Source organism: Octopus bimaculoides, chromosome 18 (assembly GCF_001194135.2).
Source record: "Octopus bimaculoides isolate UCB-OBI-ISO-001 chromosome 18, ASM119413v2, whole genome shotgun sequence".
Lineage (NCBI taxonomy): Eukaryota > Metazoa > Mollusca > Cephalopoda > Octopoda > Octopodidae > Octopus > Octopus bimaculoides.
The window spans coordinates 4,216,111-4,231,721 of NC_068998.1; the positions used below are offsets into that span (position 1 = coordinate 4,216,111).

General features: G+C 36.6%; 1 protein-coding gene across 1 annotated transcript in view; it reads right to left on the reverse strand.

Annotated features, from left to right (window-relative positions):
* Nucleotides 1-10,785: 10,785 nt before the first annotated feature.
* The window catches only part of LOC106881517 (uncharacterized), a 6,017-nt gene continuing 1,191 nt past the window's right edge, over nucleotides 10,786-15,611 (reverse strand). The window contains exons 2-3 of the mRNA XM_014931933.2: nucleotides 14,373-15,295; nucleotides 10,786-13,392 (exon numbers count right to left, since the gene is read on the reverse strand). Of these exons, the coding sequence (XP_014787419.1) occupies nucleotides 13,238-13,392; nucleotides 14,373-15,295 (1,078 nt within the window). The 3' untranslated portion in view covers nucleotides 10,786-13,237. The remainder of the gene's footprint in view (nucleotides 13,393-14,372; nucleotides 15,296-15,611) is intronic.

Here is a 15,611-nt window from a genome sequence, read left to right on the forward strand (position 1 = left end):
CATCATCATTTAATGTCTGCTTTCCATGCTGACATGGGTTGGACGGTTTGACTGAGGTCCGGCAAGCCAGTAGGCTGCACCAGGCTCCAATCTGTATATTGTTGTTGCTGCTGCTTCTGTTGTTACTATTGTTTTTGTTCTTTTGTCTTTCTTCCTATTTTTTCTGCATCTTGTTGTTGTTGTTGTTGTTCTTGGGTTCCTTCCACTTCTTTCTCTGCCTTTCCCTTCCTCCTGTCTTTCTTCTCTTCCTCCTCCCCTTCTTTCTCCTTGTCTTCTTTCTTCCTCCTCCCTCACTAATACTATGGCATTATTTTCCCCCACCATTCATTCTATTACAGGACAACCAGCAACGCTTAAAAGATGAAGAAGAAAACGCATGGTACAGCCCTTTGGTAAATACCTTTTTTTACTTTCTTTCTTTTTATTTTGAGCCACCCTGTATGTATATATTAAACAATGTGTAAACAATGGGCTTCTTTCAGTTTCTGTCTACCAAATCCACTCAAGGCTTTGGTGAGCCCAAGGCTATAGTAAAAGACACTTGCTCAAGATGTTGCACAGTGGGACTGAACCCAGAACCATGTGGTTGCGAAGCAAGCTTCTTACCACACAGCCATGCCTGTGCTTATTATATATTTACATATTTATTCATAGGTTCAGGCTCTTACCACACATCTATGCCTGCGTATAGAAACACACACACACACGTATATATATATATTTGGAAAAAAATGACTAGAAATGGCTTCTCTGATAATTTTATCCACTTTAATAATCAGATGTTTGTTAACCATTCATTCAATGTTTACAAATCGTGACTCTTCTGTGAGTTTCCTCATTTAAAAGTGGTTTTCAAACTGATAATTTCTGTGTAGGTGGGGCTGTTGAAATAGGAACACACACACACACTCTCTCTCTCTCTCTCTCTCTCTCTCTCTCTCTCTACTCAGAATAGAACTAGAATCAGACTGAACAAGGAGAAGAACACTCAGATATAAAAGACACACATTCATACGTACACTTACACGCGCACACACATTGAATGATTGAATGATTGATACAGAAGACAGATCGTAACTAGAAGCTTTATCAGCATGACAATCATTTCGGCTTCGTTCTACACTGCTCCCTTGTGGGTGTCGGGCAATGTAGTAACGTCAGATGCAACGCACAACGCAATAAGCCTAATCCGGTGATGTAACATGCTTCAAAAGTTACCAGAGTTACCTTTTCGTTTCGCTTACCGTACATGATGTTGACAAGCCACAAAGATTGCGAGACGTTGATGTCCATCACTCCTAGATGAGATTGCAGGTGAGTTATCTCACCTGTCCATGCCTCTGAGGTGTTTTAACACCTGGTACATTGAGAAAGTATACTCCACCATGCCAGTAGCAGCCCACCATCAAATACACAAAGCATAGATGTTAAGTATATGTAGTTAATGATATATATATATATATATATATAGTATAGGACAATCAGTAAGTTGTCATAATAGAACTCAGAGTTTCAAATGCCGGAGCTTAGAGCTTCGAGGCATTTTCATTGGCTATTTTTGACGATAAACGCTATGAAGAAAAAAAAAAATGTTGAATAAAAGGGACAAAAATATAAAAGATATGAAATGTAAAAAATAAAAAAAAATACAATCAACCACATTCTCACAATAGATAGAAACCTTCTACATTCGTAAAAGCTGGTTGTGTGTTATTTTTTTATTTATTACATTTTATATCTTTTATATTTTTTCATGCCTATCAGAGTAACTTCCCTTTTATTCAACGGTTTTTTTTTTGTTTTTCATATATATATATAGATATATGTATAAATTCCTCTCTTTGCATAATATCAAGGTCTTGTTCTTTTGATGTCATTTTATTATTATTAATTATCATCATCCACTTTCCATGCTAGCATGGGTTGGACGATTTGACTGAGGACTGGTGGACCAGGCTGATGATCCCAAGATGGAAAATTTGCCCTTCATTTGATTCTTGAATATCCAGCATTGGAATCCAGTCTTGATGAGGATTTGTTGTGTTAACAGTTGAGAATTTGAATTCTAAAAGAACTCCAAAAATTTGTGAAATTAACAAGTTTTTCACTTGAACTGAATTGAAAGTAATACCATATTGTTAGGGTACCAATAAACGTTTTATTATTATTTCTCTTTTGCGGGGTTGCAGGCCCAAATTGCCCTCAACAGGAGCAAGCTTAAAAGTCCACACACACACATGCAATTATTAAACTTCCATACAACCTCAGTCTGTTGAAATACATTCATAAGACAAGGCTTCACACTGTGGGATTGAACTTCAGACCACATTGTTGCAAAGTGCATTCCTTAACCATACAGCCATACACACACCTGTTCATATCATTTATTTACTTATGTTTATTAACGTTTTTTGTTTCATTTTTGTCACATTTTAATTTTGATTCTTTTTTTTTTTTTTTTTTGCTCTCTCTCTCTCTCAACAGAACCGGACCTTCATTGCTTCATCTGCAGAAAAACTAAAGATTCAAACACCCACCTCAACTTACACTGTTACATCTAATCCTTCCAACGGGCAAGACCGAGAGACAAGAGTCTAACATTGGTCGACTCATCTCCCTGCCTCCCTGCCAATCGATCCTTGTCCTCCACCTCTCACCCACCACTGAGGTTGCTATTTATCTTTAAGAATCAATACTGTGGAAAAACAAGTTCCGTTTGCAGGAATATTGTATGGTTGAACGCAAAATTTACCAAAAAAGATACCATTTGATAAATGCCTCCATTTTTACATGCTTGCAGACCCAATCACACACACACACATCTGTGCCCCCATTACATGCTTGCTTGTTTGATTGCTTATGATTTGGTAGTTGAAACTGGGATTGGCTAGTCATGTTCATTTTCATCCACAAATTCTTTGGTTACTAACCTCACAATCTCTGGTATGAAGCCTCTGTCACAGACCAGACTTGGCTGAAGAATGCAGGTTTTATTCTTAGCACATGCTTTTTTTTTATTGCTTTGCCTTGTAGTGTTGTGTATGTGTGTGTGTGTGTGTGTGTGTGTGTGTGTGTGTGTGTCTCCTACGTATTTTTGATCTGGCCCAAAACAGCTAGAGGGTGCCAGTGTGGGCATCAAGTTGTGATTTCTCAATATCTCTCAGCTCTAAAACACTTGATGTTTGAACTGTGTGTTTGGTTCACCTCTTTGACATTACTTCCCACACACTTTCATTCACTCACACACATACACACACATACACAGCTTTTAATCCCTGCAACTTCACTCAATCGCTTGCGTTAAATTGATTCGTTCTCTTTCTTCATCAAGACAACTTGTACACTGCCGGATTTGGTCTGAGAGAAAAGGCTCTCAGCTGTTTGGAAGCTGATGAGTTTGGCATGACCAAGAGAACAGGGAACCTCTTTTGGCATCAATACTCTCTGGCACTAGGGACAGGGGCATACACTCACTCATGTGCATGCGCATACACACACACATGCACTCACACACGTGCATGCACAAATACACATGCACTCACATTCACACATACATACGTGCATACACATACACGTGCACACACATTCACAAATACACATCTGCATGCATGTACACACATTCACACACATACACGTGTGCATGCACACATACACATGCACACACTGACAGACTCATCTTGTCTAAACTAACTCTCTCCCTAATTAGTTGGGGCATAACTCTCTCTGTTATTTTCATTACTTGATCCAACAATTTGATACACACATACAAACATACATACATACAGACATACATACATACATACATTCAGACAGACAGAGTCTGCCCAAAAAATGTATACACACTTCAGGAAACGAAAAATCTGTATAAATATTTAGCTTGTATACATACCTCTATAAATATACTTTTCTACTCTAGCCACAAGGCACGAAAATTTTGGGGATGGGGTCAGTCGATTAGATTGACCCCATTACACAACTAGTACTTAATTTATTGACCCCGAAAGGATGAAAAGCAAAGTCGACCTCTGGGGAATTTGAACTCAGAACATGGAGACAGATGAAATGCCGCCAAGCATTTCAGCCGCTGTGCTAACAATTTTGCCAGCTCGCCATTTTATACCTCTATAAATATAGATGCTGCTTTCAATGTTTTATCAAATCGCTGTAACACTGATTAAAATATTTATACAGATTTTTATTGATCTTGGTTGGCATTAGGAAGGGCATCCAGCCGTAGAAAACCATGCCAAATCAGACTGGAGTCTGGTGCAGCCTTCCAGCTTACCAGTCCTCAGTCAAACCATCCAATCCATGCCAACATGGACAATGGACGTTAAATGATAATGATGATTTTTTTTCCCCTTTCCTGAAGTGTGTATACATTTTTTTTAGTGGACTCTGTAGATATAACTATATAGGCATATATATATATATATATCTCATTATGCTTTTGATATAATGAAATGTGTGTGTGTATGTGTATATGTATATATATATATATATATGTGACATGTAAAAGCACCCACTACACTCTCTGAGTGGTTGGCGTTAGGAAGGGCAACCAGCTGTAGAAACTATGCCAAATCAGATTGGAGCCTGGTGTAGCCATCTGGTTTCACCAGTCCTCAGTCAAATCGTCCAGCCCATGCTAGCATGGAAAGCGGACGTTAAACGATGACGAACGACGACGATATATATATATATATATATATATAGATATATATATATATATATATAAGGGTAAAAATTATTAAAAATAATTTATACCAGTGGCCAGCATACATAAAGAATTGTCCATAGGCTGTAACTTATTTTTATATATATATATATATGTGTGTGTATAACCATATACCATTTGGTGGTTTTCCTCTTAGTGTATAATTACCTATGGTTATACACACACACATATATGTGTGTGTGTGTGTGTGTGTGTCTTTACAAGTACATGTACACCCATGCACATGTATATACATACAAACACACACATATCTGGATGCGTGCATATATTAACATATATGGATGATGATGGTTGTGTGTGTTTAGCCTTGATAAGTCACCATTATCAACAACAACCTCTACTTGATGTAAAATCTATCCATGCCTTATCTGCTGAAGTGATAATGCTGTGCAGTATTATCTGTTGTCTGTGTCTCATCATGAAAACATAGATAACCAACCCATGTCCTATATGAAGTGCCCTCAGTAAGTTATTTCTTAATGTCCCCCACCCCTGGGTTAACCCTGATCAAAAAAACCTCACGCTCAAATGCATTCCAACCATGACTCTCTAGGACTATATTATCTAATGTGTCCTTCCCCTTGTAATACAATAGAATATAATTTGATGGAGATTATCCTGCTATTTCTAGCAGCTGTAGCTACCACATACAAACCTTCTGGTTGGCTTATTTTCTGCGTGTGTTAGACGTACAGGGGCTGTAGTGGTACCCTAGAGAGGCCTGGAAATTGATTCCCTTTGTTCTTTTAACCTAAGTCAGTCCTGTCAAGTTGGCCTAATGCTTAAAGTTACCCTGTTCCCTCCATGACTGTCCCATCATATAATAGGCATAGTGTATCTAGGACTGACATTACTCAATGTATCTATGCTTTTTTTGTTAAATGGTTGGCTGTGATTTGTGTGACTTTTGGTTGTTATTTCTAGCACATTAAACAACCACTTGGGAGATGCTTTGTTTTTGTTCAATGTTCTTCAGTGCTGTACAACCACCAAAGACAGAGTTTTTAATGCATAATAATATCTTTTCTTTGCTCTGTGTCATATAATAATTCAATCACATTCTGTTTTTAAATCTTAAAATGTTTTGCTCAAAAATAACTGGTTTATCTGTCTTGTTACCATATTTCTGTTGAAATACTCTGCCTTCATTTTAATAAAGTTTGGAAGCAATGAAGAATTTTGTAAAATAACTTCCTCATTAAGCTGGCGTTTGAAACATAAATTAACAAGAATTTTTTATGGAAGATTCTTTAATCACTTTAACCCTTTTGTTATCAATTGTTTCAATTAATTTTGAAAATAACTAAGAATTTAGTATAACGTACTGACAAGTAATATTTGTAGCCACTTTAATATGGCTGTCCATTCGAGCGGACTCTGCTGTGATTTTTTAACCTCCAGAGGGCAAAATTTATCAGCTGCATCTGATAAAATTGTGAGCAGGAGAGCGAACCCCTACCATTTCCTAGTGATGCGGTGTCCTGTACTGAGGAGTGACAGAAACAGCCCGAAACCTGGACTGGTCTACTGGTTGTTGCTCGGAGATGGTAGGGGTTTGCTCACAATTTTAATTTATGCAGCTGTGCATTGTTAACCAGCTAGAGGAGATGACCTCTTGGGGTTTAAGAATCGCAGTAGAGTCCGCTCAAACAGACAGCCATGTTAAATTAGCTACGAAAATTTAGTATAACTTTCTTATCATTTAGCTGGTGTTTGAAACATAACATGAAATTTTCTCGAAGAAGGTTTTAATTTAATCCCTTTAAAAACCAGAATTCTATGTCTTAAAACCAACAGCAGTCTTGGGTAAGTTAGTATTAAAAGGGCTAACTCAGGGTGAATATATATTCTGCATACAAGTACCCTGGTAATTTCGGTTCATTTCAGTAGCACACTTTATGACTACAACCACTGTACACCATCATATACATACGTGTATATATGAGGTGGGTGCTGGAAAGTTCCTGGCTTTAAGAATATCACAAAGGGCTTGGTTGGAAGCCCAGCCTTCCAAGTTCTTTCACAGGGCTTAGAAATACTGAAGGACCACTGCACTAAGTGTGTGAATCTGAGAGAGGAATATGTTGAATAAAATCATAATTAACTGATCTTCTGTATTTTCTTTTATCCAAAGCCATGAACTTTTTAGGACCTTCTTGTGTGTGTGTGAAGATATGTGGCCTCGTGGTTAAGGTGTCGGGCTCCTATTCATAATGTTGTGGGTTCAGTTCCCAGATTGGGCAGCATGTTGTAACCTTGAACATGACACTTCATTTCACAAATTGCTCCAGACTATTCATTTGAAAACAAGTACCTACTGACTAATGTGGCCCTCCCCACTGTCCCTTCAACTATTACATTCTAGGTGTCCTACAGTATCGAGGGGTGGGAGGAGAGAGAGGGTTTATGTCTGGGTGCACAAGCTCCTAAAAACAATAAGTGAAAACATAGTATGTGTTACTAAAAATATATTGGCTTGCAAGTGACCGCTATGTTAGCTTTACTCACACACACACGCAAACTTATGAAGTCCCACTCAACTTGATTTACTCTCTGTACATATATGGCTAAGATCAACATCTCATATCTACTCCTAGCATTTATATTATATCTATATATATATATATATGCATATTGTACACACAGACTTGTTAACAAAGTTCATTTTAGGTCAGTGTCCTATTATGTATTGAAAGCTTGTAAATTAAATTTTCTTTTATTTATACACACACACCGTTGTTGTTTGTTCAGAGAGGTACCACACCCTATGACATCATCACCCATTCACCACTTGTAGGTACCTTTCTTTTCTTTACTTCGATACATTTGTGTTTGCAATAACAACACAGGGTAGACTCTTTCAAATTATGTTACAGTTGATGTAACCCAATCAAACTCCTACGTCATTGTTGACATCACAGGCACAAATCCATTAATAAGATTGTCGAAGGAATTTGTTGTCTCGTTTCTTGATTATTTTTAACTCTGTTTTTCAAGCATTTGCTACGTCCCCACCACCACCACAACACACACACACATACACACACATCATCATCATCATTTAATAGTCATCTTCCATGCTAACATGGGTTGAACAGTCTGATGGGAGCTGCTAAACCAGAGCACTGGGCCAAGCTCCACTCTCTGTTTTGGTATGTTTTCTACAGAGGCTTGACCTTCCTAGCATCAACCACTTTACAATGTGGACTGAGTGCTTTTTACGTGGCATCAGCAATAGCGAAGTCTGCTTTGGCATGGTATTCACTGCTGGATGCCCTTCCTAACACCAACTACACTATAAGAGGTTGCTGAAGAGTTTCTGGCTTTGGATAAAAGAAAATTCCAGAGGATCAGTTAATTATGATTTTATTCAACATATTCCCCTCTCAGATACACACACTTATTGCAGTGGTCCTTCAGCTTTTCTAAGCCCTGTAAAAGAACTCACAAGGTTGAGCCTTCAACCAGGCTTTTCACAACACCCTTGAAACCAGGAATTTTTCAGCACCCCCTTGTAGAGTGGACTGGGTGCTTTTTTATCTGGCACCAGCAACAATGAGGTCTGCTTTGGCATGGGTGTCCTTCCTAACACCAACCACTTTACATACATCATCATCATCGTCATTGCTTAACGTTTGTCTTCCATGCTAGCATGGGTGAGACAGTTTCACAAGATCTGGCCAGGCAGAAGCCAGCACCAGACTTCTATAACTGTTTTGGTGGGATTTTTATAGCTGGATGCCCTTCCTAACACCATCCACTCAGCAGAGTGGACTTAGTGCTTTTTGACATAGCACAAGCACTGACGAAGTCAGCTTTGGGAAGGTTTCTACAGCTGGATGCCCTTCCGAACACCAACCACTTTACAGTGTGGACTGGGTGCTCTTTAAGTGGTACCTGTACTGACAGGGTCACCAAGTATCTTGCAAGAGATAAGAAAAAATATATATGACATATATATTTTTTTATTTGTACTGTCTAGGTCTCCTAGACATATTCAGTTTCTATGGCATATTAAGTACCTGAGATCACAACATTCTCCACCCCGGCTCAATGGGTGTCAATTTTTACAGTTGAGTGAACTGGAAAATTGAAGTGATGCGTCTTGCTCAAGAACGCATACATCATTATCCAGTTCAGGAAGTGAAACCTGATCTACTGATTATATATGCACACGTGTATGCATATGTATATTTGTATATAATATTTCTATTTTGTCTGCTGTTAAATTTCAAAATTTGACAAAAGATATGTTGATAATAATTAATAATTTGTTTTTATTTGATAATTATTATTATAAAATTTCATCTAAAAAAACCAGTTTTGTTCTTATTTTCACTTTTGTAATTAATAAAAAAAAAAAAGATAAAAATAAATTATTACCTTTGTATTATTCTTTTTTTTTATTATTCTTTTACTTGTTTCAGTCATTAGACTGCGGCCATGCTGGGGCATCACCTCGAGGAATTTGTAGTCGTATGAATCAACCCTAGTGCTTTTTTTTTTTTAAATCTTAGTACTTATTCTATCAGTCTTTTTTGCCAAACAGCTCAGTTATGGAGATGTAAACAAACCAACACCAGTTGTCAAGCTGTGGTGGTGGTGGTGGTGGTGGTAGGGGTGACATACAGACACAAAGATAGACACACACACATGATATGCAAGAAGGGAATTGGCAGAAACTTCATACGTTGTACCCAGTACAGTCTCTGGACATACAAGAGGTGCAATGCTATCAAAGTAAGGTTAACGGAGAATATAGTCTTTGTTTGTGGCAAAATGGGCAGGAACAATAAGCATTAAAAATACGCAGACAACAGACTCTCTCAAATGCTCAGGTGGATCGTTAAAAGTAGTAGACAGCTTCTGTTACCTAGGAGACCAAATTAGAAGTCGGTGGGTGGGGGGAGTTCTGAGAGTAGTTACTAGGATAAGAGGGGGTAAGAGGCTGGGTAAATTTCAGAGAGCTTCTACCTTTGTCGGTAAGTAAGGGCCACACCTTCAGAGTGTAAGGCAGATTGCATGATACCTGTGTATGTACAGGTGCGAAACATGGCTTTTGACTACAGAAGATTTGTAAAGGCTTGAAAGAAATGAAGCTAACATGCTTCGCTGGATTGGTAATGTCAGTGTGTATATACATCCAGTGTGTATATACGTCCAGTGTGCTAACAATTGTGCCGGCTCACCCCCTTAGTAATAATAATCCTTTCTTCTGGATGCACAAGGTCTGAAATTTAGGCAGGGGTGAGCATAGGCAATTACATCGACCCCAATGTTAAAAATGATACTTAATTTATTGACCCTGAAAGGATGAAAGGCAAAGTCGACCTTGGCAGAATTTGAACTCAGAATGTAGCAACAGATAAAATACTACTAACCATTTTGCCCGGCATTCTTACGACTCTACCAGCTCCTGCCGCCTTTAATAATGATAATCCTTTCTTCTGGAGGCGCAAGGCCTCAAATCTGGCGGGAGGGGACTAGTCAGTTGCATCGACCCCAGTGTTTCACTGGTACTTAATTTATCAACCCCCATGAAAGGCAAAGTAAACCTCATTTTGTTTGATGCCCTGATGGGTTTTGCCAGTTCATCCAAATAATGAATGAACAAAAATAAATAAGATTTCATTGTATGATACTATTTTCACAATTAGTTTAACCTTTTGATACCAACCTGGCTGAAACTGCTTCTGGCTATGTAGTACAAAAGTTCTGAATTAAAATCTTCCACCAAACCTTAATCACAATTTATGTTCCTAACACTTGCTTAATGTTAACTAAATTATTTTACTAAATTCTTTGTTATATTTAAAATTAATTGAAAGAAACACAGAGCATCTCAACAGAAATATGGTAACAAAGGGGTTAAAATATATAATAGAGAAACAATTCTTAACCCTTTCGATACCAACCCAGCTGAAACCACCTCTGGCTCTGTAGTACAAATGTCTTGTTTTCATAAGTTTTGAATTAAAGAAGCACAGAACATCTCAACAGAAATATGGTAACAAAAGGGTTAAGAAGAAAAATAAATAACAAACCACTAGAAATAAATCAACCTCAGTAATTTTTATTAATTTTTTTGATTTCAAAATATATATATATATATATATATATATATATATATATACAAACTGTATAAATAGATATAAAAAATATAAAAATCCTTTTGTGACATGCATTTTGACCCTCCATTTCTGTGTTTGTGTGTGCATGCAGATATATATATATATATACATACATACATACATACATACATACATACATCTAGCTAGCTTTACATGCATATATACATCTATCTATCTGTCTGTTAGTTTGTCTATCTGTCTGTCTGTATGTATGTATGTATATGTATGTATGTATGCACATACTTACACAAACACATTGTATGTTATCATCAAACACCCACATATCAAAAGATTGTATGGTACCAGCATACGAGTTCCAAATTCCATAATGTTACCCTCTGGAAGATCAATTAGTCAAAGACACAACTGGAAAATGAGCCAGAGTGAAATTATGGGAAATAAATAATAAAATTAAATATGAGAAGAAATTCTTGGAATAAATGATAAAAAAAAATTTTAACCAAAAAAAAAAGGAGAAAAACTATGATAAAAAACAGCAAGAACATATAGACACACACATTCAGCAGGCTTCCACACAGTTTCCATCAATCAAATTTCATTTGCCACTTGGCATTGACCAACTTAAGAGAACACAGTCACTGTAGTAAAAGATATTTGACCAAAGTGGAGTAGCACTAGATTGAACCAAAGATCAACATGATTGCCAAGCACACTTCTGAACCACAGCATCAACCACTCTCTGTCCATGCTTTATGCAGACATTAAATTAATATTCAGGTGAAAGAAAGAGGAGAAAATGAGGACATTACAAGCCAATGTCGATGTCTGCTTTTTTTCTTTTTTTTTCTCCCCTCTCCATTATTAAGAATATTAATCTAATGAATAGACAGGTAAATAAGGATGGAAACAAACGTGAAGCAAAGAACACACACACACACCAATACACACACACAAATACACTCACACAGACAAATAGACACCCAGGTGAACTGCACTATCTACAGAGTATTAACCTAAATTTATGTTGGCCCAGATGAATAAATAACAATGATTTTGAAAAGGCATTCTCTGTAATGTATATATTATTCTCATACACACACATGTACATGAGTATAAAATGGATGTATATATTATATATATCATTTATCTTTCATTTTTTTATTTTACTTGTTTCAATCATTGGACAGCAGCCATGCTGGAGTACCACCTTGAAAAAGTGTTTAGTTGAACAAATTGACACCAGGACTTGTTTTTTAAAAATCTGGTACTTAGTCTATATGCCTCTTTTACAGAAATGTTAAGTTGCCCCCCCCCCCATATATGTACATATATACAACGGGCTTCTTTCAGTTTCCATCTAACAAATCCACTCTCAAGGCATTGGTCAGCCCGAAGCTATTGTAGAAGACACTTACTCAAGATGCCACATAGTGGGGCTGAGCCTGGAACCATGTGGTTGGTAAGCAAGCTACTTACCACACACCCATCCCTACATACATACATACATACAGACAGACAGACAGACAGACATGTAGATAGATTGATAGATAGATAGATAGATAGATAGATATCTTCTCACACACATACACACACACAAATGTTTTGCTATATACAGACCTCTGTGTATACATATATACAGATACATTTATATATACATACATCTGTATATATATATACATATACATTCATATAAATATTTTGTTACACACACCTATATGCACTTATACACACTTTAGATATATACACATAAATATACCAAGCTATTTTTGTACTTTTTCCCCCTCAATGAACTGTGGCCAAACTGGAGTTTCACCTTTAGACATTTTAGCTGATGGTACCATCCCCAGTACTTCACACAGGTACTTATTTTTTCTTCATCTTTATTTGTCAATCCACTAAGTTACGGGATATAAAAACAGAATCTGAGATCAAACACAACTGGGCTTAATGCTGTTTTTTTTTCATTTTTCTGGACTTAATAAAATGAAGTACCAGTGATGTGCTTGGGGCTGGGAGTGCATTATAACTGGCTAAATCCTCATCCCAAATTTCTGGCCTTGTTCCAATATTAGAGATGATGATGATGATGATGATGATGAGTAGGAGGAGTCAATTTTACTGGTATTTTATTTTATCAACCCCTTTCAGGCAGCCTATGAAATAAAGTACCAGTAATGTATTGGTATTGATGTAATTGACTTGCTTCCTCCCATCAAACAGCTGACCTTGAGCCAAAATTTAGAAAGTATTAATATATCATCATCATCATCATCATCATCATCATCATCATCATCATCAACATCATCGTTATTGCCATAGTTTTTTTTTTTCCCTCAGTAACACCTTAATGTAATGTAGTCCAATTTCCCATTTTTTTCCCTTCTTTTTTTCACTGGAGTGGAGGTGTTTAAAATATTCGCAAAACTGAATTGAATCCAAAGTGTTTGAAGTTCTTTATGTCACGAGAACTGACTTTCAGTGGAAGAAAGTAGAAAAACAGAGCAAGTATAATCACTATAAACACTGTGAATTCCAAGCGTGTGTACCGATCATTTGGTCGAACTGCGAATAGAAACAAGTGAACATTTAATAAAGATAACAAAACATAGAAAAAGCAATCCAAATAACATTTATAATACATCGGTGATAAATCATTGACGATAATCATATAACATAATATACAGCATACACATTTTCTTTTACTTTCTTTTACTGCTTTCAATCATTGGACTGTAGTCATGATGAGGCACAGCCTTCAAGGGTCTTAGTCAAACAAGTCAACCTTCGTACATTTTTTTCTTTTGTAAGTCTGGTACTTATTCTATCAGTTTCTTTTGTTGAACTACTAAGTTATAGTGACCTAAACAAACTAAGACTGGTCGTCAAGTGGTGGTAGAAGATAAAACACAACACAGACAAACACCCCCCCACACACACACACACATGCACACACACACATACATACATATACATCACTTGATATACCAAGGATTACTCTATCTAAAATGGAATAAATGTGGTGATAATTTTAGCATGCATAGCAAAACAAAAGTGCCCTTGCTACTCTTGGCCTCCGGAGGATGCCCGATACTAAGGTAGCTGATGAAAGGAAACCATAAATGATGATAATAATAATAATAATAATAATAATAATAATAATAATAATAATAGAGGTAACTCGAATGTGGAATCTAAAAACAGAAACAATTCCTATCATAGTAGGTGCCTTAGGTATAATAAAAAAATATTCAGGCAAATACATAACAAAAACACCAGGACTTACAAATATATATAACATACAGAAAATTGCACTACTGGGCACTGCACACATCCTACGCAAAACACTTTCAATAGAGTAACCATAAGAGCACCACAGCAAACCACAGCACATACCCAAGGCGCACAGAGCTGCGCTCGGTAGTGAAGTGAAAGCACGTTATAAAAATAAAACTACTGAATGATAATAATAATAATAATAATAATAATAATGATAATAATATGATGACGATGATGATGATGATAAAAACAACAATAATAATTACCTGTAAATTCACTCTGTTCTGTAAATTTATAAGTTGACATGATGTAAATAACCACACTGCAAACACATAGTGACACCAAGAGGAACAACTTGACATTTCGGAATAATAGTAGAATATCCTTGACTTCATTTTGGCAGAGGAATTGAGACAACATAGAAAAGATAGCCACCATGACAGTGGTGTATTTCTTAAGAAAATTTGTCAGCATTAGAATCGTAAACACAGTATGTACAGAAGTGGCTAGCAGGGTCTTAAAGAAATCAAGCTTCATACTAGGATTGTAAGCTGATCCGATAATGCCCACTAAAAGAAATGATATGACGAGGAATGATATGATTTTGGTGTTGCAGCGAGTGTGTAAATTTATGTTTTCTAGATAAATGTGTTTCATAGCAATGTTACGGCAGATAAAAAGTACGACCACTGCCAGCCCCATGGTAACATCCATCTGATTCAGGTGTGTAGTAGATCCAGTGATGAATAAGATGCCGAGAGCTCCGATGGTTAATATCAACACCGCCACGATTTGTACAGCTGGCAATAAAATTCCGAGGAAAAGTTTGTTCAATATTAAAGAGAGGAAAGGCTGCAGTGAAATAAATATTAACACTACATTAGATTTCTTATGTAAAGGAAATGCATTTAAATAATTCTCAAAGAACGTTGCAAAGAAATGGGAAAAATATCCAATGATGGCACCTTCAAGAACAGCCTTGCTTTGTTTTGGAATTTCCATTTTGATAATAGTCAGTAATATTATTATTTCTATTAGAGCAGGTATGAAGCAGAGTCCAAAAAATACTGGACTGTTTTTGGCGAATGCAAAAGTCATGGAAATTGGAAACATTAATTGGAATGAAATTAGTTGAAGAATAATCCAGAATAAAACTGTAGCCGTAGCCTGCCAGTCTATTTTCTGCTCCCTGAGAAGTAAAAGAGAAACAAAATAATGGTTTAATTAAATATTGATTGGTTAATGGCATAAATGAGAAATCACAGCAGTAACAGTGTTAGACATTTTGGAACAATTCTTTGGTATTACCGAGTCAATACTGACTTTCTTTTACTTGTTTCAGTCATTTGACTGTGGCCATGCTGGAGCACTGCCTTTTAGTCAAAGAAATTTACCCCTTGACTTATTCTTCTCAAGCTTGGTGCTTATTCTATTGGTCTCTCCTGTCAAACCACTAAGTTACAGTGATGTAAACACACCAGCATTGGTTGTATATATATATATAT